The sequence below is a fragment of the Cryptotermes secundus genome, unplaced genomic scaffold, assembly GCF_002891405.2.
Source record: "Cryptotermes secundus unplaced genomic scaffold, Csec_1.0 scaffold683, whole genome shotgun sequence".
Taxonomy (NCBI): domain Eukaryota; kingdom Metazoa; phylum Arthropoda; class Insecta; order Blattodea; family Kalotermitidae; genus Cryptotermes; species Cryptotermes secundus.
Genome location: NW_019729903.1, coordinates 728,043 through 754,339, shown reverse-complemented (window position 1 = coordinate 754,339; position 26,297 = coordinate 728,043). Strand labels below are relative to the sequence as shown.

Sequence of the window (26,297 nt, the reverse complement as noted above, 5' to 3'; positions counted from 1 at the left end):
ATGGATTATAGAGAAATAAGGAATGTATGTGGGCGAAAGTCCTCTGGTTTATGATAGGGTCTAGTGATGGGCTCTTTTGAACACGTTAATGAACGTTCGTGTTTCCGTAAAGGACAGGCAGTTTCTTGAATAACCGAGTGACTTAGCCTCTCAAGAAATATCCTAATCAAAAGTATTACTTGTACAATAATATAGTATAATTTAATATTTTGAACAATAAATCTCTTCTAATTAACATAAAATTTACTGCATATATCACAGCAAACACATTTGAGTTCCCATTACAACTAAGAACCAGTTAATGTTTCTCAGGCAAAGAACCTGTTTATTGTGAGAATCTGACGAAACATGTAAATGAAATATATTGATAAAATGCAGAGCTTTTTGAACGTTAAGACAATTGGTACAGCAAGGAAGAAGAGACGGTGCTTGCTGCTTGGTTCTTATTGTTATTTCTATAGCTTCCTTATTGACTTTGAAGAAGGAGGCAATATATTACTCCGAAACTTCGGCGAACTTTCAGAGGACAACACGAGGCAGATCCTATAATATAATACTCCTTATTATAATTACATTTTTTTTTGTAAACCAAATCTTCATACGGTACTAAACTTTTGTATCTGTAAGGGATGTCTCCTTATTTTAAGAGTCACTAATCACTCATTTACGACGAGAAGAACTTAGCGTTTGATGTCCTGTTAGTTTAACGTTCTCACGCCTTACCGTTTAGTTTCGTTGTGTGGAGTGTATCCGTTCTGACAGATGTTTGTGTCAGTATATGGCAAAGAAGCTGCGCATCCCTGAGCGAGAAAGTGGGTAGGGGGCTTAGACGGGCTCTAAAGATAGCGAGAATCCATCTCACGCCGTGTGTAGCGGCAGCCCAGACTGAGCCTTAAGTTCCTCATCCTCAGTGAGTCGAGTCCTCTCTCCTAACAACGCTGCTGATGTGGCCTATCTCCCTCCCTGTTCATCATTACGAGCAAGGCAAGTCTCATATCTCCTATTCGGGAGGTGCTGAGTTCGAAACTCGGCCAGGAGAACAGCCATCCTGAGATCCTTTATGATTTATCAGTTCCTTCAAGCAGATATTGCCTCAGTTAATTCACAGAAACTTCCTTCCAAATAATTTCTGGTCTATCATTTATCAGCCATCCTATAATTCGACGCCATACAGAGTGTCCCAGGAGGAAGAATAAAAATTCTGGGAAGTCACAGTGTTGGTAATTCTAAGCAAAAAGTGTATCCATACTTGTGTCCGATTCCTAACGGTTTCCGAATTAAAGCTATTTCACTGTACAGTTCTAAAATTGTTGATAAGAAAGAGATATTACGTAAAGTAAGAAGTAAAAGTAAAGCTATCCCTGTAACAGGCCGTGAAGGCCCATAGGCTTGTGAGACATTGAGGGTCCCACGTTATCTAGACAATCGACTCCAAGATGGAGGTAATGACGTCAGCCTTACGCGCCGGCTGTACTTTACTCCCCAGGAAAATTATTTAATTAATTCCTGGTACTCATTTCTGTTAGAGGCTAAGAGAACCCCAGGGCCATAGTGCGGCTGGAAGGATTAGGTCAATTGAAAAAATTCAATAACCTCATCGGGACTTGAACACGCGACCTTTCGGCTTGTAGCATAGTGCCTCAACCACTACGCTACCGCGTGCCCGTACTATTTCTAATGCTGGCATTTATTGTCCAAGTGACAAAGTTGGTACAGTTTACCTGGTATAATACATTTTCGAAAATTCAACCGTCAACATCAATGCACTTTTAAACTCGTGTTAGGTCATGGCGTGTTGCTCGTCTGTACACTGTACAGTGTACTGTGCAGTGAAATAGCTCTATCTCGGAAGCCATTCGGAAAGTGGCACACGTACATACACACTTTTTGCTTAGAATGAGCGATATTATGACGGCAAAGAATACTGAACTTTCCTTGTGGATCACTGTGTATAGACTAGCTACTCAGGGGTGGATTAAGGCATAGGCGAAGTGGGCCATGGCCTAGGGCCCCGCGCGAACAAAGATTGCAATTTATATAACATGAAACGGTTGTGAGGCCTCTAGGGCTTTTAGGTGCAACAGAAATGGTGTATTTCCTGTATTCATTAGTTCTAATAAATAGTAAAGCTTCCGACACAAATTCTCTCCCCGTTACATTTTTCAGTCCCCTGGGGCCCCGCTCTGAACACTGGCCTAAGGCCCTGCTGCAAATTCTTCAGCCGCCTGAGTAGCTACAGACAGCATAGTAAAGTAACCCCCAAACCCATATTTGTAGCAATTTTTGTCTCCTCTTGTGGTGGGATGAGACTGACACCGCAAGTGCGCCCATTGTACCAGCCCCGGATGACATAGGAGAGAATGAAATATTTGATGGAATTATGACTGAAAGAGAGGGAACGAAGTAGTCGGGGGAAAAACCTGCTTCATTGCCATTCTGTCTACTAAAATTCCTGCATGGAATATTCTCGGTTTGAATCTACCCCCACCGCCATGAGATCCCGGCAAGCTAACAATTACTGAACAAGGTGACTAGGCAGTAACGCATGACTTATATTCGGTTCTTAATATCGGGCGAGGAACCGCCTGTGTCTTCTGACTGTTTCGTGTTTTACCTCAGTTACTCAATTTTGAATTGTAATTGTATGAACTCCAGGAAACCACAGGTCTTACGTGGTGCGTGTATAACTCAATATTCCCTGGAATAGCTCAGTAAATACAGTTTGTCGAGCAGGTTGGTACTAAGCCTCAGCAGTTCTAATGAGTATGTGAGAAATGACGAGTTCGAATCTCGATCGGGACACTAGATACCCTAACCAAGGATTATCGTGAGTTTTCTCAGTCCTTTTAGGCAAATGCTGGATCAGTATCTCAAATTTGGCCAATATATGTCCCTCCCAAAATCCTTTCCAATTCATTAATCACTGATCATCCTAAATACTGTAACTTGTAACAACTACCGTGAGATAAGCCAATATACGAGAACCGTTTCTAGGCAACGGCTCGGTAAACAATTTCCCACGGCAAAGGATACCATACAATAACAGAGGTAGAAAGTTAAAAGAGATACAGATATACATGTAACAGGCCCCCAAAAAAATCGAATGACCTCATCGTGAATCATATCACAGTGTCTCAACTAACTACACCACCCCGTGGGCCATTTTGAACAAAGTGTTGTCACATTTTATGTGAAGATGCGTTCCCAAAGGCTTCGCATTATTCAAGACAAGTATTAAAACACGTGTGATTCTCGAAGAATCCCTCTCTTGATGAGAGGGGGGGGGATTCACATTATTTCAAACTTTGCGCATAAATTGAGAGCTTACTGATACTGCCTTCTATCGCACTATTTTAAATTCGCGTAAAATACGACCTATACCCAAGACGATAGGCAGTACCCAACACAATATAAACTTGTTCGGTAAGAAATGTGGTTTTAGCTTGCAATGTACATGTCCGGCACCCAACCAGTTCCGTTCCATGTTATTCATGTCGGTTTCTCTTCTTCCTTTAAAGATAATTGAGGTCAGCGCACGACTTATTGATCTGAGGGGCTCGACCCACCTACCCCAACAGCAGTCGACCCTTACACTTGTATCTCGGCTAGTCAGTGAAGTGTATGGATGCTTAGGTTATTGAGAACATATCGACACGCCACTGACCCAGCGCCCCAGTGGTTAGTAATTCCGCTTACTATTCGGGATGTCCCTGGTTCAAATTTGACATAGAGACAGGCTATCCTGACTGGGGAACTGTCGCGGTCTTCTTCAGTCCTTCAGACAAATGTCCGGATATTACAGCAAGCTAGTCCGCCAGTGTTTTATTTCGCAACATTCCTCTTTCAATATTTACTATTCAAAGTCAAATAGTATGAGCAATTTTGGCTTAAGCTGGCTCAAGCAGTGCCGCATCTGATTTTAATTCGTCATATCTGAAATAGAACAGTCGATGTAACAACTGGCTACGGGCTGGACGACCAAAGGGTCGGAGTTCGAGTCCCGGTGATCGTAAGAATTTTCTCTATGTCGTCCATATCGGTTCTGGGGTCCACCCAGCCTCCTATCCGATGTGTACTGGAGGCTCTTTCCCCGGGAGTAAGGCGCCCAGGGCGTGAAGCTGACCACTCACTTCCATCTAGTGCCTAGGTAAAAAAAAACTTGGATTTATACAACCACTCCTCCATATACCTTCATGGCGTAGTGCTTAATTAGTTAAGCTCAGGGTCAAATTTACTTTTACCCCTAAGAAAGCTCTGTGGCAGTAGCTTAAGTAAGGTCAAAACTCCTGCTTTTTACATCCTTCCGCCATGAGTACTCAGTTTGTTGGTTACTTACAGCGTCAACCTCGATCCCAATGTTAATAATTGAATTATTTTTAGTTTAATATACCAAGAAACACAAGAAGAGACTTTGTAAAAGGTGAAAAGGCAAAGCTATCCATGTAATAGGCCGTGAAGGCCCATAGGCTTGTGAGCCGTCGAGGCTGCCACATTTTCTAGACAGTCGGCTCAATGATGGCTGTGAGGTTGTTAGTCTTACGCTCCGGCCGCTCTTTACCCCCAAAGGAAGATACCTGGTACTCAATTCTGTTAGAATCTGAGTCGACCCCAAGGCCATAGTGCGGTTGGAAGGATTAGGTCAATCGAAACATCCAGTGATCTCATCGAGAATCGAACCTGTGACCTTCCGGCTTGTAGCATAGTGCTTCAACCAACTACGCTACCGCGTGCCCCCACAGACTTTGTGCTCAACATTATTTAAGTAGAATAATACCATGTGACTAACAACCACGCTGTAGATCCATATAGGAACATGGAAGTAGATTTCCATGTTTTCTATACTTCGGCTTTATGTGGAGGCGAATCATAAACGGCTCTTTAATTGGTGTCGCTTTGCCACAGTGAATGGTAGTTTCTGACGCTGGTCTCTGTGAAGTGGTGAAGATAAATAACTTGCCCCTGTTGAGACCCGAACACCGGCCCGAAATCAGTAAATTTACTAATAAATATCCTGGAAGTTATGCGATGTGTATTTCTCCCAGTTAAGTTAATATTCTCACCGGTTTCATAATGCGTTGAAAATAATTAATATTTGGTGGTGTTTTTCTTTCACTACGCTGTCAGTAGCTGGACTATAGAACGTCTATTGGTAGGATGGTTAATAATTGATTAACTGGAAAGGATTTGGAAGGAAGCGGTCGTGGTGTAAATGAGGTAACAGCCAGGAATTTGTCTGGGATGACTGAGGAGCACCATGTAAAGTCTCAGGATATCCGGTGTCCATGCCAAAATTCAAGCGTAACTCCTCCAGAATATAAGCCTGAAATATTATTCTATAGAAATTGCGATATCAATGCTGTCAGCAATTTTGGTAGAAATATGTAAAAATATCCCGCCCAAGGAGTCCTACCGTATGTCTAAGATCTAGTAAACCGAAGTGAAACGGAGAGTTTCATGGAGGTAGGCCTAGGCCCAAATGAGGGCTGTAGCGCCCAAGGAAAAAAAATGTAAAAATATATCCAATTAAAGTAAAGGTAAATTTCTCCCTGTGCTTCATTAATTAAACACTATGTCATGAAAACAATTGGGGGAGTGGAGGTGTATCTCCACCATTCTTGAACTCGGCATTAGATGAATGTGAGTGGTCAGCTTCATGTCCCTGCCGCTTTACCCCCGGTTAAATATCCCCTCCCCCCATACTCATTGGATTGGCCGATCACGGTGGCCGCGTGGTCTAAGGCATGAATTGTTTTCGCTCGCTCGAACGCTAGGATCATTGCTTCGAATCCCACTCAAGGCATGAATGTCTGTGTGCGTTTATTCTGCTGTCCTGTTTGTAGATAGCGACCTTGCGAAGGGTTGATCCCCCGTCCAATGAGTCTTAATGTCTGTGTAAAAAAGATTACGCAACTGAAGAAGAGGTCAGGAACCAACAGTGGGGTGTAGAGTCATTGATGAATAAATGAATATCATTGGACAGAAGGCTGGGACCAATTTGAAGGCTGTGGAGAAGAGAAAATGCTTGAAATCGAATCCTGGTAGTTCAGCCCGTGTCCTGTCACTATACCGACTGAGCTATCTCAGCTTCATTATGTAAAAAGAAAACCTGCTAAGATGTTGCGATGTAAAATATTGATTCTAAAAATGTAGGACAAGAAGAGATTCCCGACGCATCACATGAGTTTCGACGGGCTATCCGTACGGGCAATGCAACAGTTTCGTGTAGCTGACATATTAGAGGCTACTGGGAAATATATAAGGCAACGGAAAGCTGTTAGGAAAAGACAGAGAATAATAGATGAGTAAGAGATAAATACAATAAAGACTTGAGGAAGAAGAAATGTTGGAAGACCTGAAACAAAATAGTAGAATCTGCTTTGAGACCCGGAATGGATCCTATACGCCAGACAGCATAAAAAAAGAGAAACTCATTGGTGAAGCATTTGCCACTTAAATGTTCTTACAATGGCTTCAGAGGTAAATGTACAGACCTGACCGTTCTTGACAGAATGCGCAATGGATTTAGTCGATCCTTTAAATGACGTAGGGATTGTAGGGTAAGTATTGGTTATAGCATGGTCTTATTTACAGGCCTTCACCCTCACCCTTTCCCACAAAAACTGCAATCACAACCCCTCTATTCTTTTCCATATTTCTTGTACTTCTTGTCACGCGAAACCAAGAATCCAGGTGTAAAATCATGGCTTGTGGTTAGCCCGTATTCTGTCTTAACAAATTTACTGCAAACCGCCCACAATACACGCAAACTGTATGGGTTGCCTGAATGCAAGGCGCCCGACAGAGCTGCTGAGTCACTAAGCATAATCGGGTTCCTCAGAAAATTGAGGCGCGAAGTTAGTGGAATTCACAAAGTACAAGAAATCATTACATGGGATATGCAAGGTCATTATATGTCAAAAGGATTAATTTAAATTCCTAGGATTTTAGATTCTCACAGCGGTGGAAAATAACACCGTGTAGTCCGTTTAAAGTGAACAGACGTTTCGGATGAACGTATCGTCTCCATCTTCAGGTTCGAATAATCCGAGAAAGACACTAGCGTGACAGCAGGTGGCAAGCCTAGTCTATCACACTGGTAATTTGCACGGCTTATTGGACCCTGAAGATGGAGGATATATGTTCCCCCGAAACGTCGGTTAACGTTGAACGGAATACACAGAGTTATATCCCAGAAGATAGTATTCTTAATATACATTTGATTTCGAAATATGTAAACAAATATCAGGTGATGTGTGTACCAGGAACGAGTCTGACACCCTCATTAAGTAACCGTTTGCATTGTGCCTATCACCGTAAGGAATGTGGATCTAACACAGTGGTCCCGCGTGTTCGCAGTGCTACCATAATTTCAAATATTGGTTAAATACTCGTACAAAATATAGGATGAAGGAAATATTTCTAAATACAAATTTTTCACATAAATGGCGACAGAGAGACTGCTATTGTAGGTAGATCCACCTACCAGCAGAATAAGTACTACCTGTAACTGGTGTGTGAAGCGCTTCATTGGCGCACTGTGTTACCATAATTTTAAGCAGCATCATTATGATCTTATTGTAGAGTGAGTTACTCTGTGTTTTATTGTCATGTTCGCCATAAAATATTCACAATAAATAAATAAATACGAGAATTAATTAAAGTCATTTTAATACTTCTTCTAATGTTTCTGAATGGCTAATCGATGGACGTGATGAATTGCGAATTGTTGTCCAGGTAATTAATAAAATAACTGAATGGCTGATTAATAATCTGAATTCTTCTTTGACAAAATTAATTAACTGATTAAATAATGCAAATATTTTATGAGATGTGACTCCCTGTAGTCCGATAAAACATTACCAAAGTTTCGAAGAAANCGGTTCTCACGGTCTCTTCGCTTGCGGATTTCTTATATTTTTCCTTCTACCCTGAAGATGGAGGCGATACGTTCCTCCGAAACGTCGGTTAACACCACATATACACGGTGCCAAATCCCAGAAGACTGCTTTCTTCATAGTCACCTCCGTGAAAGCCTCAAATCTTACATGTATTATGATTGTTAAATTCGAAGGGATTTGGAATGTAGTGGTTGTAGCTTAATGTAGGTACTATCCCGGAATATGCTTGGAGTCACTGAGGGAAAACACGCAAAACCTCAGTCAAAATAGCCGGTGTTCCGGCCGAGATTCGAACTTAGCACCTCCCGAATTCGAGGCTTAAGCTCAATCACTACGACAACCCGTTCGGCTGGAGCTATCAAGTCAGGGTTCACCTCCACTTTTATCCTGAAAATGAGGGAAAAATTCTTCCAAAATGCTGATAAGGTTCGCTCCTCCGCATTGCACGGCATCACATCCCAGAAGACAGGAGCATCATATAAACCTTGATTATCCTCATGTGACTGTCTCAGCCCCATGCTTTGTGGTCTTCCTGGCGTTTTGATGGGGACTTCAGCTCTTTAAAATTTCGTATTATGGACCCTGATTAAAAAAGGCTATCTTTTGATTGTATAGAATCCTTTTTATTTTATTTAAAATACAAGAATCGATAAAAATTACCAAGCGGGTTATAGTAGCGTTAACTATTTGTCTCGTATTACGGAAGTTCTCGTTTCGAATTTGGGCCGAGACACCGTTGTCTGGAATGAGGTCCTCGTGGCACTCCGTAGTCCCTCCAGGAACATTTCCCTTCTGCAGTGTTATCTACAGGTAAACGCAGAGAAAACTAAGCCTCGTCATCAGGTGCAGGGCAAAATCCTGACGTAAAAATAGCTAACAGATATTTTGGAAATATGGCACAGTTCAGATATTTGGGAACGACTATAACAAAGCAAAACTTGATTCAGGAGGAAATTGAATTCGGGCAATGCTTGCTACCATTCAGTCCAGAACCTTTTGTCTTCCTGTCTGCTGTTTAGAAACATAAAAATTAGCATATAAAAACTATAATTTTGCCTGTGGTTCTGTATGGGTGTGAAACTTGGTCTCTCACATTAAGGGAGGAACATAGACTGAGGGTATTTGAGAACAGAGTGCTGAGGAGAATATTTGGACCGGAGAGAGATAAAGTGACGGGAGGTTGGAGAAAACTGAATAATCAGGTGCTTCATAACTTGCACTCTTCGCCAAATATAATTAGTATGATCAAGTCAAGGAGGATGAGGTAGGCACAAATGGGGAGAAGAGAAATGCGTGTAGAATATTGGTGGGAAAGCAAGAAGGAAAGAGACAACTAGGAAGACCAAGAGGTTGTTGGGTGGATAATATTAAAATGGATTTTAGAGGAATAGAATGGGATAGTGTGTATTTGATGTTGCTGAGGATAGGGACCAGTGGAGGGCTCTTGTGAATACGATAATGAACCTTCGGATTCCATAAAATGCTGGTAAGTTCTTCAGTAGCTACACAATTGGCGGCTTCTCAAGAAGAGCTTTCTCCATGAAAAAATGAGAGGGTGAGTATTACCCTCAAACACGGTAGCCATTTTGACTACTGAAACCAGCCTCTGAACATGAGCATGCGCTTCTGCTACTTAGACTCTCATGAAGCTGGACTGTTCTGATACATATTGATACATGTAGAACAGGTATTGTATACATTACAGCTGTTTTACTTCCATCTGTGACCTGTTTACTGACTCTCCCTCGTACATGTATATAGGCCAGAACCGCTTCCATCCAATATCCTTTCAAGTTCATTAGTCACCTATCATTCGTCGCTATACGACTCAAAGAGACCCATATTGAGATAGATTATGCTTTCAGTATAACACAAAAGAATACAAGTTTCCAATAGTAACGCCATGACTGTCATATCAAGTTGTGTATTTTCACTGTTCAGTTCCTTATAATGAGGTATCGAATTTTGAGTCATCCGGTAGGTGGCTCCTGATGACTTTCACTTCCCTCCCAATGCTCTGTGCTGACCACGCCCTTACATTAAACACATTGCCTCCATGATTAACTTTCACACATGCCCATCTCCCCTAGTAAATATATTATATAACCCTGATGTCACAGAAAATACGTATACCTTGTTATCTTAACGTTTGACAGGAAATCGACACTTAATCCGCTAAAATACATGAATATAGCTATCCAGGTGTATATAATTCTGTAGCAAGGTCCATACTTTGGTACACCAACGCAATTGATTCAGAAGGTTAATATTTTGACCTGTATTCGGAAGGTAAAGCGTTCGGATCTTGTCCAGGACAACAGAATAAGATTGAACGTGGTCTTCTTGAGTCCTTCTAGGAAAGCGTCAGCTACTATAAATCATGTCACGACCGCTTCCTTCCATATCCTTTCCAGCTCATTATTTACCATCTTCCAATCTTTCGCCCCAGAGTTACTGCCACCTCCTTCCTCCATACACGATGTCTTGTGGTACCTGGCTAAACATTCTTGTTCTAGGTCACCACAGACATCTGTTTCCTTCCAATTATAATCTTAATGCTCTGTATTCTTGTTTTTCCCGTTGCTTGCTACATACATTATCTGGTTTCTTGTCTGGCTTGCTCTTCGTTTCTGAAGATGGAGGCGATATATTCCTCCGAAACTTCGGTCTCTCTCCAAACTACAATTCAAAATGCCATACTTTTCAAATTTAACTTTTCTTTTGTTACATTGCATGATTCTATTCAATTATTTTTTATTATTTCTAATCCTTCCTTTCGTAATTATGTGATCTAGGCTCATTTTACTCTGAATTAAATGTTGTTTACTGATGTCAGAGTATAAATAAACATATAGTTCATTCAATTTCTGTAGCATGTCTTCAATTATGCAGCTCCTGGTTTATTCATGACATATCGAAAAAGCATGCGCTAAATGGGATATTAAATATTCCATGTTCTGCAATTTTGTGTGTCAGGAGAGCCTTCTCTATACTGACTTTGCGATGCCTCCGTGAAACAAATTTTTTATGAAAGCATATTGATTTCCCTAAGCTTTTCTGTGGATTTAATATGAAAGAAAACATGATTTCTGAGGTCAAAGGAAAAACGAGCATTCATGTGGCACGAAGTAAACAAAGGATATTTGCCTTGCGGTAGCCACACTCCTGAAGAAACCTAAAGATGAAAGTAAACGGAGACGTATTTTATTAAGTTCAGAGCTTCAATATTTTTATAGAATATTTATTCTAGAATGTTTTTTTTTCTCTTCTTGTTCCTGTGAGAGATTATGTCTTCTTGCCTCCTTCCAATCAGAATTAATATGAAATTCTGAAATTACGAATCTTGTAGAGTCGGTAGGACTCCTTGGACGGGGGATCAGTCCGCCTCAAGGCCCCTACCTACGTAAGACAACACAAAGACAGAAGAAAATAGAACATACATCCATGCCTCGAGTGAGACTCGAACCCACTATCCTAGGTTCGAGAGGGTGAAGACATTTCATGTTTCATGCCAGGTGGCCACTGTATATTTATAAACTTAAAATTCTAGAATTACAAATGAACTATGATCAGGGAAAATCCAGTCTGTGGCTTGAAACGGGAATATACAAGAAATGGTATAAAAGCGGCTCTTTTTAAGGAACATTCGCAATTCTGCGTTGCTCCTTTTAATACTGCTCTGTCTGTCTGTACAAACTAAACAACGTGAAATCTACACAAGTGATTTTTTGTGAAATTTGCATTTGGGAAGTTTTAGTAATACTTATCAACATATTCCAATTTTGGTCAAGAGTGGACTAGCAAGACGGATGAGTACCACGGAGACCCAGTGAATTTGTATGCATATTTCGAAGATAATTCCTTAAATATTTATCGGATAGAAAAATGTCTGGGGCAGAAGCTGCAGGGAGAAAAGCAATGCACATTTTATGTTCAGACACTTTTTCTGTTAAGTCTTTCTGTTTTAGAAGTAATTAAACAAGAAAATGCCAGGCCTAAATGTCCGCATACTCAGGCGGACGACAGGAGTTTTACATTCTCCATAATAATTAAGAGACGCATTCTTCCACCAGAATATGAAAGTCTACAGGAATATAAAAATAAACAAACTCCGTGGCTTGTAGTCCGCAAGCGAACTATACTGGCCCAGAGCCCGCCGCTTGTCGGCGAACAGGAATATACAATTTATATAATTAAAAAGGAAGCTTATCCAATCACATAAACACTTTTTGTTCGTACTTCCTCAGAAGGTGCATGTAGAATGTTTCAGCTTGTTGCAATACATAGTTGAGCATGGAAATTAACACGTTATTTATAATCCCCTCTGTTGTAAGCGTCTGTTAATTGCACAGTAAATATTTTCATATATGTGTTTCTTTGTTTTGTAAATATTAGTTGCTTTTCTTTTAGATTAACATTAATTATGCTTATATTGGTGAATTGCGCACAGAGTGTTTTATTACGTAGTTCGCAGCTCCGAAACTAGAAGATTTTCTATTTCCTTCTAGTCTCTTATTTAATTTTGTTCCATTTTCCTCAAGATTTTCCTCTCCACAGAATTTAAGACTGTAATAAATTATTAAAATTATTAAGCAAATTATTGGGTTATTTTCGAATATCTGCACAACACAATTTACACTACTGAAATGAGTTGAAATATAAAACGAATAAACGACATTATGAGAAGACATTTTGTAAACGCGTGTCGCGGCACGTGCAACTGGAACTCTGCAGGATAGCAGCCAATATGATGCCTTTTGTTCCCGACGCCTGTACCTATAAGGACAAAGGATGAAGGAAAACAGGAATCTCCACACATGACATTCAGCAGAACAATGAACTGAGTATCTGATAAAACAGTCAGGGAACAGATGGCAATTACTAATGTACGTGTATATGATGACATTGAAGAATTATGCGTTGATTTGGTGTATAAATTTGGTGGGATCTGACAGAGCAAGATTACCTCAGTAAAGTGAAAGAAGAAGGGGAAGATTGTGCAATGAAACCAGAGCTTCGAATAACATCCAGATGGTCCAATCACTTGTTGGAAAGAAGAAGAAGGAGAAGAAGAAGAAGCAGAAATATGTCTCTAATCTTTTATTCAGGCATAATTTGTAGGAATACAATTTAATTTTTCGTGCATGTGAATGGAAAGAGAATATTTAAATTGGTTTTCTTTAGGTTTCTTTTTGTTTTCGTCAAAAGTGGAGCAGTAAGTAGGCTAAATTTCCTGTGAAGCGAACAGCTTGAATTTTTGACGTCAGTTCTTTTAGGGAGAGCAGAGGAACTGGTTGTTCTGAACGCATTGCAAGACCTAGCTTCCTATCGAACTACGAATATTAACTCATTGATATAATTTCTTCTGGTAGGAAAGCAGAAATTTGGAAACCCAGTTTCGTCTGGACGCGTTAAGAGACAGGACTTCACTTGGGACTACATTGGTTCCATAGAAACAAGATTGTTTTTCAGTTGAACTCTTTTATTCTTTCAAGATGTTGGAATCCTTCTTTGAAAATGATCCATTACAGATATCCGATATTCAAGAGATGGATAATGAAAAACTTGGCTTGATGGATGTGGTACGCCTAGAACTCTGCTTTACCGGCTTGATACCGAGCCAAGCAATCGTTTCTAATCGCTGGAGGTTGAAATTGTTCAGATGGTATCAGAATATTATCTTGTGTGTTTATGTACCTGTCATGGTTGGCCAGATGTTGGCTATTTACCACTTTTGGGGGGATGTTGATACAGTCACGGACTGTGCTGGTACGTTCTTTGCTTTCGTCGCTTGTTTCTTTGATTATCTTTATATCATAGAACACGAAAAAGGGGTACTTCATGTATGTGAGCTCCTGGAAGGAAATCCATACCCGAAGGTGGACACACCGCATTTGGTCAAGAAGTATTTGAATGTTGTGGATGGATGCAGGCGTGAAATCAGAATTGTGATGAGATGCTTCTGGGGGTTGGCTGCACTAGGGGCTGTTAAATGGCTCATATTTAACCCTGTTAAGGATCTTATAGTGGAGCGCCATTTTTTAAGAAACAAAACCGCAGCAATTGACGATAAACCAGATGCTGATTTTGTTTTTATCATCTGGTTTCCATTTGACGCAACGTGGTCTCCACTGTTTGAAGTCGTGTACATGTTTCAATCGGTTTTGCTCGTAATGGCTGCTTGCCATAATATATGCGCCAATTCAACTTTTATAACATTCATGGTACATGCATGGGGGAAACTGGAGATTGCGGAAAGTACTATCGAGTGTATGGAAGAAGAGTTACATCCAGAAAGATTGAAAGCTGCAGCGAACTCTGAAGGTAATGATGATGAACTATCTGAACCTACGACTGCAGAAAACATGCCATCAACTGACAGTATAGAAGAAACTGGACTTTCTGGCGTTGAAGGTACTCTTAATGGGAGTTCAAGTATGTATCCGACAGAGGGAGACGTTGACAATGACCTGTCCGGCGATGTAAATGAAAGGATAGATACGTTACTTGAAGTCAGGAATGATGACCTAGTTTCTGATGAACCCGAGGAAGACGAACCGTTTTTGTACCTAGTGAAATGTATCAAGCAACACCAAGCAGGCATAGAGTGAGTAATCATTATTTATGAAATTTGATTCTGTTAACCACCCCAAAGGGGCAGGGTCATGTTTGTTACCATTCAGAACAGTACTTTTTATCTTCTAATCTACTGTCTAAAACCATAAAAATTAAAAAAATATAAAATTATAATTTTGCCTGTGGTTCTGCATGAGTGTGAAAATTGGTCTCTGACATTAAAGGAGGAACATAGACTGAGGGTGTTTGAGACAGGGTGCTGAGGAGAATATTTGGACCGAAGATAGATAACGTGACGGGAAGTTGGAGTAAACTGTACAACGAGGAGCTCATAACTTGTACTGTTCGCCAAGTATAATTAGGATGATCAAGTCAAGGAGGATGAGATGGGCAAGGTATGTAGCAGGAATGGGAGAAGATGAATGCATATGGGATATTGGTGGGAAACATTAAGGAAAGTGACCATGAGGAAGACCAAGACCTAGGTGGGTGGATTATTTTAAAATGGATCTTGAAGCGATAGGATGGGATGGTATGGACTAAATTGATCTGGTTCAGGATAGAGACCAGTGGAGGGGTCTTGTAAACACCGTAATAAACCTTCGGGTTCCGTAAAATGCTGAGACATTCTTGAGAAGCTACACAACTGGCGGCTTCTCAAGAAGAGTTCAGCGCCATGAAGTTAGCTAGTTATGGGGGCAGAGTCAGGGCTGAATTTAAGGGGCGAAGTACCAGGGCGGTCGTCCCGGCGTCTTCACAAAGCAGAAATATAATTCACTGGTTTTATGGAGACATTTGCTTCTTTAAAATTACGTAAAGTTATTTTTTATTTTTAGTTATTATACTAAATAAAAAACAGGAAAAGGAAACAATATTAGTAACCAAAATTTGTTATTCAGAGGCCCCGACATACTATCTTCCTCCTCCCTCACGACTGTAAATCTAGCTAAGGGCATAGACCATAAAGAGTATACTGTTGCTCATGCAGTCAAGTGCTCCCTCTTTTACGGAACAAGAAGTTCATTATCGTGATCACAAGAGCACGCCAATAGTAACGATCCCGAACCAGATAAATTCAATCCACATCCTAACTTTATATATATTTAAGATCCGCATTAAGATCTTCCCATCCCTGCCTATATTTTTAAGTGTCTCTTTCCTTCGAATATTATACGAAATTGTAAGCATTTATCACTTCTCCCATTCATGTCATTTGCTTCCTTCATCCCATTTTCCTTGATTTGTTCAACCTAATGGACTTTGTTGTACAGTGAAAATTGTGAAATTCCAAATTGTGTAGTATTCTACAGCTTCTTTTATATACTAATTATTCTACAAATGTATAACTTTAATTTTATTGAGAGCAGGTATGTATAGTATAAACAAAATGGCAAAATATATCCTCAAGACCCTTCAATATAAATGGTGTACACATGCTTCTTTTTAACTGAAAGTAACGTATTCCCATTCTAGGTTTGTCGAGGCGTTGGATCACTTAGTAAGTTCCTGGCTCGCCGTTCGACTGTTTGCATTTCAAATGGTTGCAATTGGCGAGGTGTTTCAGATCATAGTCGTGAGTACTCAGCCAACTGCTTTGTTCATCCAAAGTTAAACTTGTGAGATTTGAAGTTTTCAATATGGCGGAGAAAAAGAATTGTGCTATTATGAGTTATGACACCACGCAGACTGGTAGATGAGTACCAATTATTCGGAGGAATATATTGCCTCTGTTTTCAAGGTAGAAATTCTCGTGGTTTTCTGTGTTATGAATCAAGATTTCTAGTACATGAGTATCAATGATTCAGAGGAAGTTATTCTTTCCTTTTTAATGTAGGGTGAGAAATAAGAATAAAAAGTAAAGTAAAAGTAAAGATATCCCTGTAACAGGCCGTGGAGGCCCATAGGGTTGTGAGATGTTGAGGTTCCCACATTTTTTAGACAATCGGCTCATAGAAGGCGGTAAGGTTGTCAGCCTTACGCGCCGTTCGCCCTTTACCCCCAAGAATATTCCTGGTACTCATTTCTCTTAGAGGCTGAGTCGAACCCAGGGCCATATTGCGGCTGGAAGGATTAGGTAAATTGAAAAAATCCACCTCATCGGGATTCGAACCCGCGACCATCCGGCTTGTAGCATAGTGCTTCAATCAACTACGCTACCGCGTGCCCCATAATAACTACATGTACCAAAAATAATTTTCATAATAAATTAGTTGTTGCTGATAAGAGGCCTCCACATTTTGATTGCCTCGGGGTACCCACAGCTGTATATCTGGCCCTGCCTGCAGAATCGTCCATACGTCAATTTATATTCAAAGTTTAACTAAAAATAATATATCGCGTTCATTGTTATAGCTCCTGGTACTGATGTTCCTTCAGCATACTTTTCTAACACTTCTTCTCTTAAGATGGAACGGTCAGCACTTTTAGACCAATCTGAATCCAGAAGGAAATGCCTGAAATTATTTCTAATATTTTGGAAATAATTCTCAAAGGAGACAGCAGGTTCTTCTGAAACGGTGTGTACTACATCACAAAAGGTGTCACATTCCGATGAGTATTAGTGTCATGAAAACCTCAGATCTCACCAATATATTTTACAGTAAACCTGATAAAATATTAACTACTAAGTAATATTTTACTAAGTTCATAATTGATTGAAGAAAGTCGTCTTCTAGGATCTGGCGCCGTGTATTATTGGTTTTAACCGACGTTTCCGAGGAACATATCGCTTTCATCTGTATTCGCACGCAATTCAACTACCCTGAAGATGGAGGCGATATGTTCCTCCGAAACATCGGTTAAAACCAAGAATACACGGCGCCAGATCCCTGAAGACGACTTTCTTCATAGTCATCGCCGTGAAAACCTCAAAACTTTCATAATTGATTGTTTCAGACTTTGGATGAATGGGAACAGTGCACGAGGCACTTTATTACACTTCTCCTAATACTTTCACAGATACTGATGTACTGCTCTTTTGGAGAACAAGTGCTGCAAGGGGTAAGCCAAATTTCCGTTACCAACAGTCACTAGTTCTTAACTGGACAAAAATCTGAACAATGAAAAATATGGCACCCATGGCTGGAGGGACCAGCATAATCTTCAAGAGGACAGAACTGACCAAGCATGTTCTAATCCATGAAGATGATGATGAAAGGAATCTATCGTTTGATTAAATATTTTAAGTCGAGATTTCAGGTTATCACTGCAGTGAGTATCAAGGTTGCATTCTTATGGGTTGTGACACCAAGTGGTGTGGTAAATGTGTACCAGAGCCCTTGAGGAACCAGCACCTCCATTTTAGAACCTCAAGATGAAGACAATAGGTTCCATCGCAATGTCTCTACCTATCTACCAACCTACATGGTATAAAATCCTAGAAGACTGTTTTCTTCCTTTAGTTTTGCTATTGATTCATATTGGATGGCAGTTGTTAAAAAATGACGTACAATCAGAGCCCTTAAAATTTCATCAGGAACACCAAAGGATTCAGTACCTCAAGACAGTAAATAATGAAGTAGTGTCAAGTGCAGACCGAGACAGGGGGTTCCCAAAACTCCGTTAGTGTGAGCTTCCCTTCATGTGATTAAACTTAAGTGAATCGCCGTACCTGTATAGGTTAACGTGAAACGTGAATTAGCAATTTAAAATATAATTATTAATGGACCTTAAATATTGGCATGTATCAGGGGTGTGTGACTATAGACGGAGTTTGGATTGGTGACTGGATTTACTGACCACTTACACCACACGACTCGAAAATACAGGTAATTAGGGCGTCGCCGATAATCTCCACAATTCACAAATCACCACAACACCCACTAAACCTTTTCCAACCTTCTATGTTTTTGCCAGCCATTCCCTGGTAACGGCTTCTAACAGTGGAGGTTCCTCAGATTCCCATGCTCAGGTCCGTCCTTCACCGACTCCTGTATAAAACTGCCTGCCAGCTGTCTCTTCTGGGGCAGAGACAGCATCGGAGTTACTTTACGAATGGCGGTTTGTCGCCAATCATTTCGTTTTAGCGACATGCTCTATGAGAATTACGACCAGAGCAATTTTATTTTCCAACTGAACACTTGGGGTTATAATCCTTATGTAACATCCTCTCTAACGAGAGCATGGGTCTGTCGTTTACAATTGCTGCTGGTCCTCGCCAGCACAGTCATTCTCAGATCCGAGTCCCACGGGACTCATGACCACAATTTACTGTCTCAGATTTGAGACTCCCCCAACCTGGAGGGCCAGTTCCCCGCACTAATATCCCCCAGGAACAAGGTGGCCGGTTATACCCCCAGGCACTGGGTTCCCTTTTCATCACCTCCTACGACTCATAGGGCTATGGTAGAGGTAATTGGCTGCGCCCCGACTGACTCTGTTTACAACATTTTGACACGAATCACATAAAAAAACACTGTTTCCATTGTTATAGCTCAACAATATATATTAATATATATTATATCATATATATATAATAGAGTATATAATATACATTAATTACATCATTAACATCTCCGGTGGACCCAGAAATAAGATTTCATGGCTCCTGGGGGGGGGGTGCAACTCCCTCTTTGGAAAACGGTGGTGTAGGTCACTCTGGAACATAATGTTGAAAGAATTACCATAACTCGACTGAATTTCAGATAAATTTAAAATAAAAGTTAAAGTTGAATGTAAGTAAGCACAATGAACATAAACAGGAGAGGTAAGGATTTATACATCCTTAACCTTGGCACTGAATGCAGGTTTCAGAATGTCTTTGAGTCCAGTGTTAATTAGAGGATAATTAATCATGTGTTTTTAGGGGTGGGATGTGGATCGTGCTGTATATGCAACTCCATGGTACACATACTCACAGAAGTACAAGAAGCACCTGGTTCTAGTGATCATGAGGGCACATCGTCCTGTTGAGATCACAGTGGGTCATTACTACAGCCTCTCATTGCAGTCCTGTGAACTGGTATGTAGATAAATACTTCCTGATAAATGTTCTGGCCTCACCTGTCATGTGGTCTCTTCAGAGCTGTTCCTCATTTCCTTCATCCATGCAGTATGTGATTTTTAATTGTTTTGTAAATCTTTCTTTGCATTCTGTCAAATTATGTGCAGCTGTTCAGCCTTTAAATTTCTTTCAGTATCTATAATTCTGGCTTTAACTTTTTCTTTGATTATCTAACATTAATTTCTACATAAATGTATCAGTAAAATAGACATTATAAATTTTTATTCCAGTCTGTTTCTGGACTCTCTGCGGCTGAAACTTTGTGCTGTTAATGAATATTAGTTTTTATAAGTTACAAATATTAGCATCAGTATTTATCTCCCCTTCATTTGTCAGTTGAAAATCTAAGGCACTTCAATGTGTTGACTTGCTATATGAATTTGCTCTTTATCAAAAACCACTGAAATAAGCTAGTATTAATACTTATATTTCAGTTTTATATGTAGATATATTACTAATGCTTGGTTTTCTAACAGAATGCTCTAACTTCTGCAAAAGTATGGATAGAATGTGGTATAATATGTTTTTTGGACAAAGTTTTAGAAGTGCTGGTTGATGAAAATGAGAAAACATTTGAGTATCAAAGAGAGGCCATCATATTTCATGCTACTTCTTTAAAAAGTTTGAAACCAATATGAATCATTGATGTCAAGTGTCTTCCTGAGACGTACATCGAGAATGCACTACAGCTTCATACAGTGGCATTCTGGTTCACTACACTGTGCTGTGTCTGGTGACTGGGTGCCAGCATAACATACTGCTTCGGAGTGGACTTTGAAGTTGCAGACAGTATAACCCTCCTCAACTTTGACACATGTCTATTGGACTTCATGTTGTCATAACTCAAAAGACCACTATATTAATATTCACTGCAGTGTAAACCTCAAATCTTATACAGCATAGCTTAATTTTGAAGTTGTGCAAAATAAAACTGGAGGCTCAACATTATTTTTGACTTCATTTATCCATTGGCTGGCTAACATGACCAGTTTACATCGATGTAAAATTTGAGGTTATCACAGTGTTTAATATGAAGATCTTCTGAGATGTGATGATGCATAGATTGGTACAAAGGTACAACATTCAGGAGCACGTTCAGGATATAAGACCTGATAATGGAGGCAGCAGGTCCCTCTGAAGCATTGGTACCAGACTACATGATGTCACATTACAACTACAGCAACTTTTAATCTTCATTCATATTATTAATATATTCTGATATAATATCCTTATTTTGTAAGACTTTTGTAACATAAATGTTTTGTTACAGATCATTCAAAACATATACTTCTTCTCAATGTTTCTGAATCAGATAAGCAACAAATCAAAAAATGCCGCCCTCAAATTTGATTCAGAATAGAAGCTGTGGAATGGACGCACAATGGAATGATACTGCAGGTGTAAAACTTTAGTGTGAAATTAATGTTTAGTAGCTGACTTTAAATTAAAATTGAAAGCATGCTTTTGCATGAATGATATGGACCTAGATTGATTACACTATTCACTTGCTGTCCCTTAAAGTTTTGGGACCGTTCTAGAAACCCGAGATTAATGGCCATGGGAAACCGGTTTGCTGACTACATGACATCCTCTATCTGCAAAAGTTGGCACTAACTTCGCCAGCAAGGATCGGTCGCTTGGTCGGTAGAGTTGGCTTGTGGACTACAGACCACAGAGTTTAAAGGGTTGGGACAAAGGCTGATTCATAAGAAGGGTTAATAAATTGAGAAGATAATTCTCAACTGGAGTAGACAAGAGGGTCTAAGGGGGCCCATTCGCGTACGAATCTGGCTCGCAAGTCTGACTCGGCTCAGGTTCCAATGAGCCAAACTCGTCCATGTGTGGTTTGCCACGCTCATACGTGTGTGGTGAAATTAATCCGAGCCAGACTCGTAGGTGTAAGGGCCGCCTAACCCATACAGGCTGAAGGGCAGGAATAAATCTACTTGAAAATTGTATATATATGTGACCCAGTATCACAGTTGTTTTATAGCAGAATGAAGAGCCATGTTATGAGTCAAATCTTGACATTGCTGTGGTTTTACCGTGAGGAGTGTGATTAAACTTGCTCACCTCTAAATGCTGAAAGAAGAAAGGACTAAGAACTATGAATGAAGAATTAAATAAATGAAATATGGACTTTGTGTATGTTCATGTATTCTATCTAAAAGCCTAAAGAATAATATGTATAAAAATGCAGTTGTATTATTTGTTTTGTATGGGCGTAATTCCTGGTTTCTGAATGTGAGAGTGCCTGAATACAATGTGATGACCTAAACCTGTGCTGAATCAATTTGGAACCCTGTTTCCTTAACGACAATTTGTGGATGTGTATAAATTACATGGTCTAGATTTTGGCCATGGGTTGACAAAACAAAAGCTCTTTTCCAGCTTTAGTTAAGCTATGTTGAACATGGCCATTTTCTTCATGGATGACCACTTGCCATCCCAGTTAATTCAAATATTAGTTCTGATGAATAAAACTTTATGTAGAAGCTGTTATTTTCTCATTTGTTTCATGGCCAGTGTATTGTTGTAAACAATGTATTATGTCTTTGACATCAATAAATCAACAGCCTGCTATTGGCTTACCCCCATTCAAGGAGTCCTACCAACTGTCTACAAGATTAAGAAACTAAAATTAAATGAAACGTTTCAAGGATGCTCTATGTACCATAGGGAACAACAGGAATGTGATTGAATGAATGAATGAATGAAAGAAATATACATTTATTACGGAACTCAGCAGACGCCTATATTTTCTTGTTACTACACATCTGACTAGAAGTCAGTTTGTATCTGGATGATCCTGCAGTTTTTAAAACAAGTTCATAATGTGTATATATTAACAGTCTTCAAGTGCATACAATCCCATCTACCACTTCTACACTTAATATTTCGGCAGTATGCTGCCATCTTCAGATGTATCGATCCGTCAACCATTTCACTGCTTGCCTTTATATATCCATTTACAAATAATATTAAATTTGTATAGGTCCTTATATAATAATAAAGTTTATGTATTTAAATCTTGTTAAAACCTATTATCTCATATGTCATATTTTTAATTCGTGTGTATTATTGATCATCCACATGGAGTTCGTTCTTCTTATGTTTGTAATGTTGTGTGTATATTATGTCTTATGATGTGTTCTACTCTTGTGACTGAGTGCGCTGTATCGTTGTATAAGGACGTATACAGGACAGGTGGTATCCTTCCGAGATTCGAAACGAAAGCGACTCGAACACGAGTCGAGGGCGCAACTGTCACTGCTCAATCCCATCGCTGTTGGTGGTGGTAAAAAATATTTTTATAAATGTCCAAAAACTTCAATAAGGAGTGCACATAATCTTTTTTGCACTGTTAAATCAAGTTTGTTAGTTTACGCAGTCAATAAATTAGTTTCATGGGGCTGTCAGGTAAATTCGTTCGTTTGCATTTCTCTTCAATAGAACCAACAGCAGCTGCCATCTGGTGGCTGTGGATATAGCAATCGATCGCAATATACTTATTGTAGTGCTCTGCCATCTACTGGCCACATCCGAACTATTTACTGCGCATGGCTCTTCGTGTCGGATTCTATATCATAGCGCTGTTTCAGATCCAGATGTCATAAGTGCCAGATAAGATGGAATGATCACAAATGTACAGGTGACGATCGTGACCTATATATGCTGGCACTTGTATAGGGGGACGAAGGAAAATCACGAATATCACTACCCACAACGAACCAATATGGAAGATGTACAGTTACTCTCAAAGCAAATTTTATCGAAATAGGTTGTATCATTTTTTTATTGCTAGTGGGGTGGGACTAAGTCCCTTGTACTGCGGCCACTTCTGGACTATTGTACCAGCCCCAGATGATAGGTGAGGGTGTTTGTGGAGCAATTGGTGGAATGAATATTGGCAGGGGAAACCGAAGTACTCGGAGAAAACCTGCCCCAGCGTCACTTTGTCCACCACAAATCCCACTTGACCAGACCCCGGATCGAACCCGGGCCGCCGCGATGGGAAGTCAGCGACTAAGCGCTTGAGCTATGGCGCGTCCCGAAATAGGATGTAAGTGTGTGTGGACACCAGTGACTGGCGCTTGTGAACACGGTAATGAACTTTTGGGTTTGGTAATGACCCCTTGACCGACTATTAGCTTCTCTAAGAACCTGCTTCATGGAGTTCATTTTATAACCTTGTCGCAAGGATAATCCAGTTAGTTCAGTAATTAGGCTACGGGCTAAAAAATCAAGGAATTAGGAATCGATTCCTGGATGGGAAAACAGATCTATCTTAGCTCACAGCATCCAGGCAAAATCTAGATTATATTAGGAGGATACCGCAGGCCCTTTTCCCGGAAATAAAGCGGCCGGCTCGTGAAGCTGATTACTACGTAAATTCCATCTAGTATCGAGGTTAAGAATGAATGGAGATATACCTTCACTCCCTCATATGCATTGATGGTGTGGTGCTTAATTAATTAAGTCCTTGAACAGGCAACGTAAGGCCGAAAGTTTCTTCTTTCTTGTGAGAACAGCAAATAAAATCCATTCTCACGAGAGCCTTCAACTTTGTCTGCCATCATACATCGACCTCCGACCCAAAGAGCTCACTCGTTATGGATTCTCGATGGATCAATGAAGAATTTGTGGCGGACAAAGCAGAGCTCTTCATCGAAAACTTCCATTAACGCTGAAATTAATTTCACCATTCCTCTTATTATTTATTTTGAATAATATGACCTGTACTAAAAATAAAATTATCACAGCCTTCGTCTCTCCGTCCATCGATTGCAACGATGATTTCATTAATGCTGTAGACGACCGATAATCGGATTATTGAACTCTTTAGAGATCAGTGACTATAAGTAATTACAATCTTTTTACTAATTCACACACTTTACAGTTCACTATAGCACACACTTAAGTCTTCTCAGTCTACTGTGTCTTCACCTGTCACTGTCTGGTAACGGCTTCTAACTGCAGACGTTGCCCTTACTCTGAGTTCTCGAACAGTCCCCATGCCTCTTATCAGCTTCTAACGGCAAAAGCTCAAAAGGACTGAATTGCAGCGGGTCTCTGACTAACTCACTGACTGAATAACTGCACAACTTAAAACATCTCGACATGGACCGCTTAGAAAACACGGGTTTTCTGTTGCAATGCAATTGTTGCTTAGCGGTGGCATGACGTATTCCACTGTTGCTTGCGCAGACATCGACACGACCGCTCAGAAAACACCATTCCTCTGTTGTTGTTTACGAGTCGCTGCCTAGTAACGGCCTGCTGTTGTGAGTCCAAAAGTCTTTTGTGATGTGTTTATTTTAATTACAGAATATTTACGCATATTTGTGTGTTGTGCTTTACATTTACACTTCTTCTGTCTGAGCTAATTTGTCACAATTCTGAACTTCCTCTTTTGCACTAGTTCTAACAGAATCCTGAATTGATATATTTACATGTGTCACTTTATTGAAACTAAAGTTCAGAAATGGTGAATTTAATGTTATTATTTGTCTAGCTTCTCTGTTCTTTTCTGGACCTATTTAATGGTTTATTTGAGGATGCCCCAGTAGCTAGACTATATCGAATGGCAAGATGATAAACGAATTGGGAGGGATGTAGAAGGAAGTGGCCGTGGTGGAATCTGGTCCTATCCAAACATTCGCCTGGAGGTACTAAAGAAAACCACAAGAAACCTGAGAATAGCCAGTCTTCCGGTGGAGATTCGAACTGAGTACCTACCCATTATGAATCTACAGCTTTACCGTTACATCAAACCACTTGGTTTCATTCATATCAAATACAGTTCTTCAGTTCTGCCAGAAGTATCTCATGTCTATGGTTCAAATATTTTACGCAACCGAACTTGTAAGTGTATACTTTTTATTGCTAGTGGGGTGGGACTAAGTCCCTTGTACTGCGGCCACTTATGGCCTATTGTACCAGCCCCAGATGATAGGTGAGGGTGATTGTGGAGCAATTGGTGGAATGAAGATTGGCAGGGGAAATCGAAGTACCCGGAGAAAACCTGCCCACCACAAATCCCACTTGACCAGACCCGGGATCGAACCCTGACCGCCACGACGGGAAGCCATAGATTAAGCGCTTGAGCTATGGCGTGGCCAAGTGTATACTTACTTGCTTACTTACTTTTTTTAATTCGCTCAGTGGGGAGTGGAGTCCAACTGGGTCTACTGGGCACGGCGGCCACGGATTAGCCTGCTCCGGGTGATTATGATGATGGAGAAATTGGTGGAATAAAGATTGGCAGAGGAAGCCGAAGTACTCAAAGAAAACTCGCCCCAGCGCCACTTTGTCCACCATAAATGCCACTTGACCAGACCCGGGATCGAACCCGGGCCGCCGCGATGGGAAGCCAGCGACTAACCGCTTGAGCTATGGCGCGGCCCTGCTTACTTACTTACTTACTTATCGAGCTGAGCCCTTCTTGAGAAGGAGCCAAATCTGCCGCTACTCAAGAATTTTATGGAACCCAAAGGTTCATTACCATTTTCACAAGAGCACTCCACTGGTCCCTATCCTTAGCCAGATCAATCCAATCCATACAATTCTAAGATCCATTTTAACATTGTTCACCCGCCTACGCCTTGGCCTTTCCAGTGGTCTCCTTCCTTCTGGCTTTCTCGCCAAAATCTTATATGCATTCCTCTTCTCCCCTTTTCGTGCTACATGCCCTGCCCACCTCATCCTACTTGACTTTTTGTAAGTGTATAGGACAATATAATTTTCAGAACTTCGGATTTTAAATCGGACAGATTGAAAAGGATGTCAATAACATATAAATCTTAGTCCTGTATCATTAG

At 40.3% G+C, this 26,297-nt stretch overlaps 1 protein-coding gene across 1 annotated transcript in view; it reads left to right on the top strand.

Moving 5' to 3' along the window:
• LOC111865777 (odorant receptor Or2) overlaps window positions 1-22,020 on the top strand; it is a 54,640-nt gene extending 32,620 nt beyond the window's left edge. The window contains exons 2-5 of the mRNA XM_033751961.1: window positions 15,948-16,047; window positions 17,370-17,474; window positions 19,279-19,434; window positions 20,747-22,020. Of these exons, the coding sequence (XP_033607852.1) occupies window positions 15,948-16,047; window positions 17,370-17,474; window positions 19,279-19,434; window positions 20,747-20,836 (451 nt within the window). The 3' untranslated portion in view covers window positions 20,837-22,020. The remainder of the gene's footprint in view (window positions 1-15,947; window positions 16,048-17,369; window positions 17,475-19,278; window positions 19,435-20,746) is intronic.
• The last annotated feature ends 4,277 nt before the right edge of the window (window positions 22,021-26,297 follow it).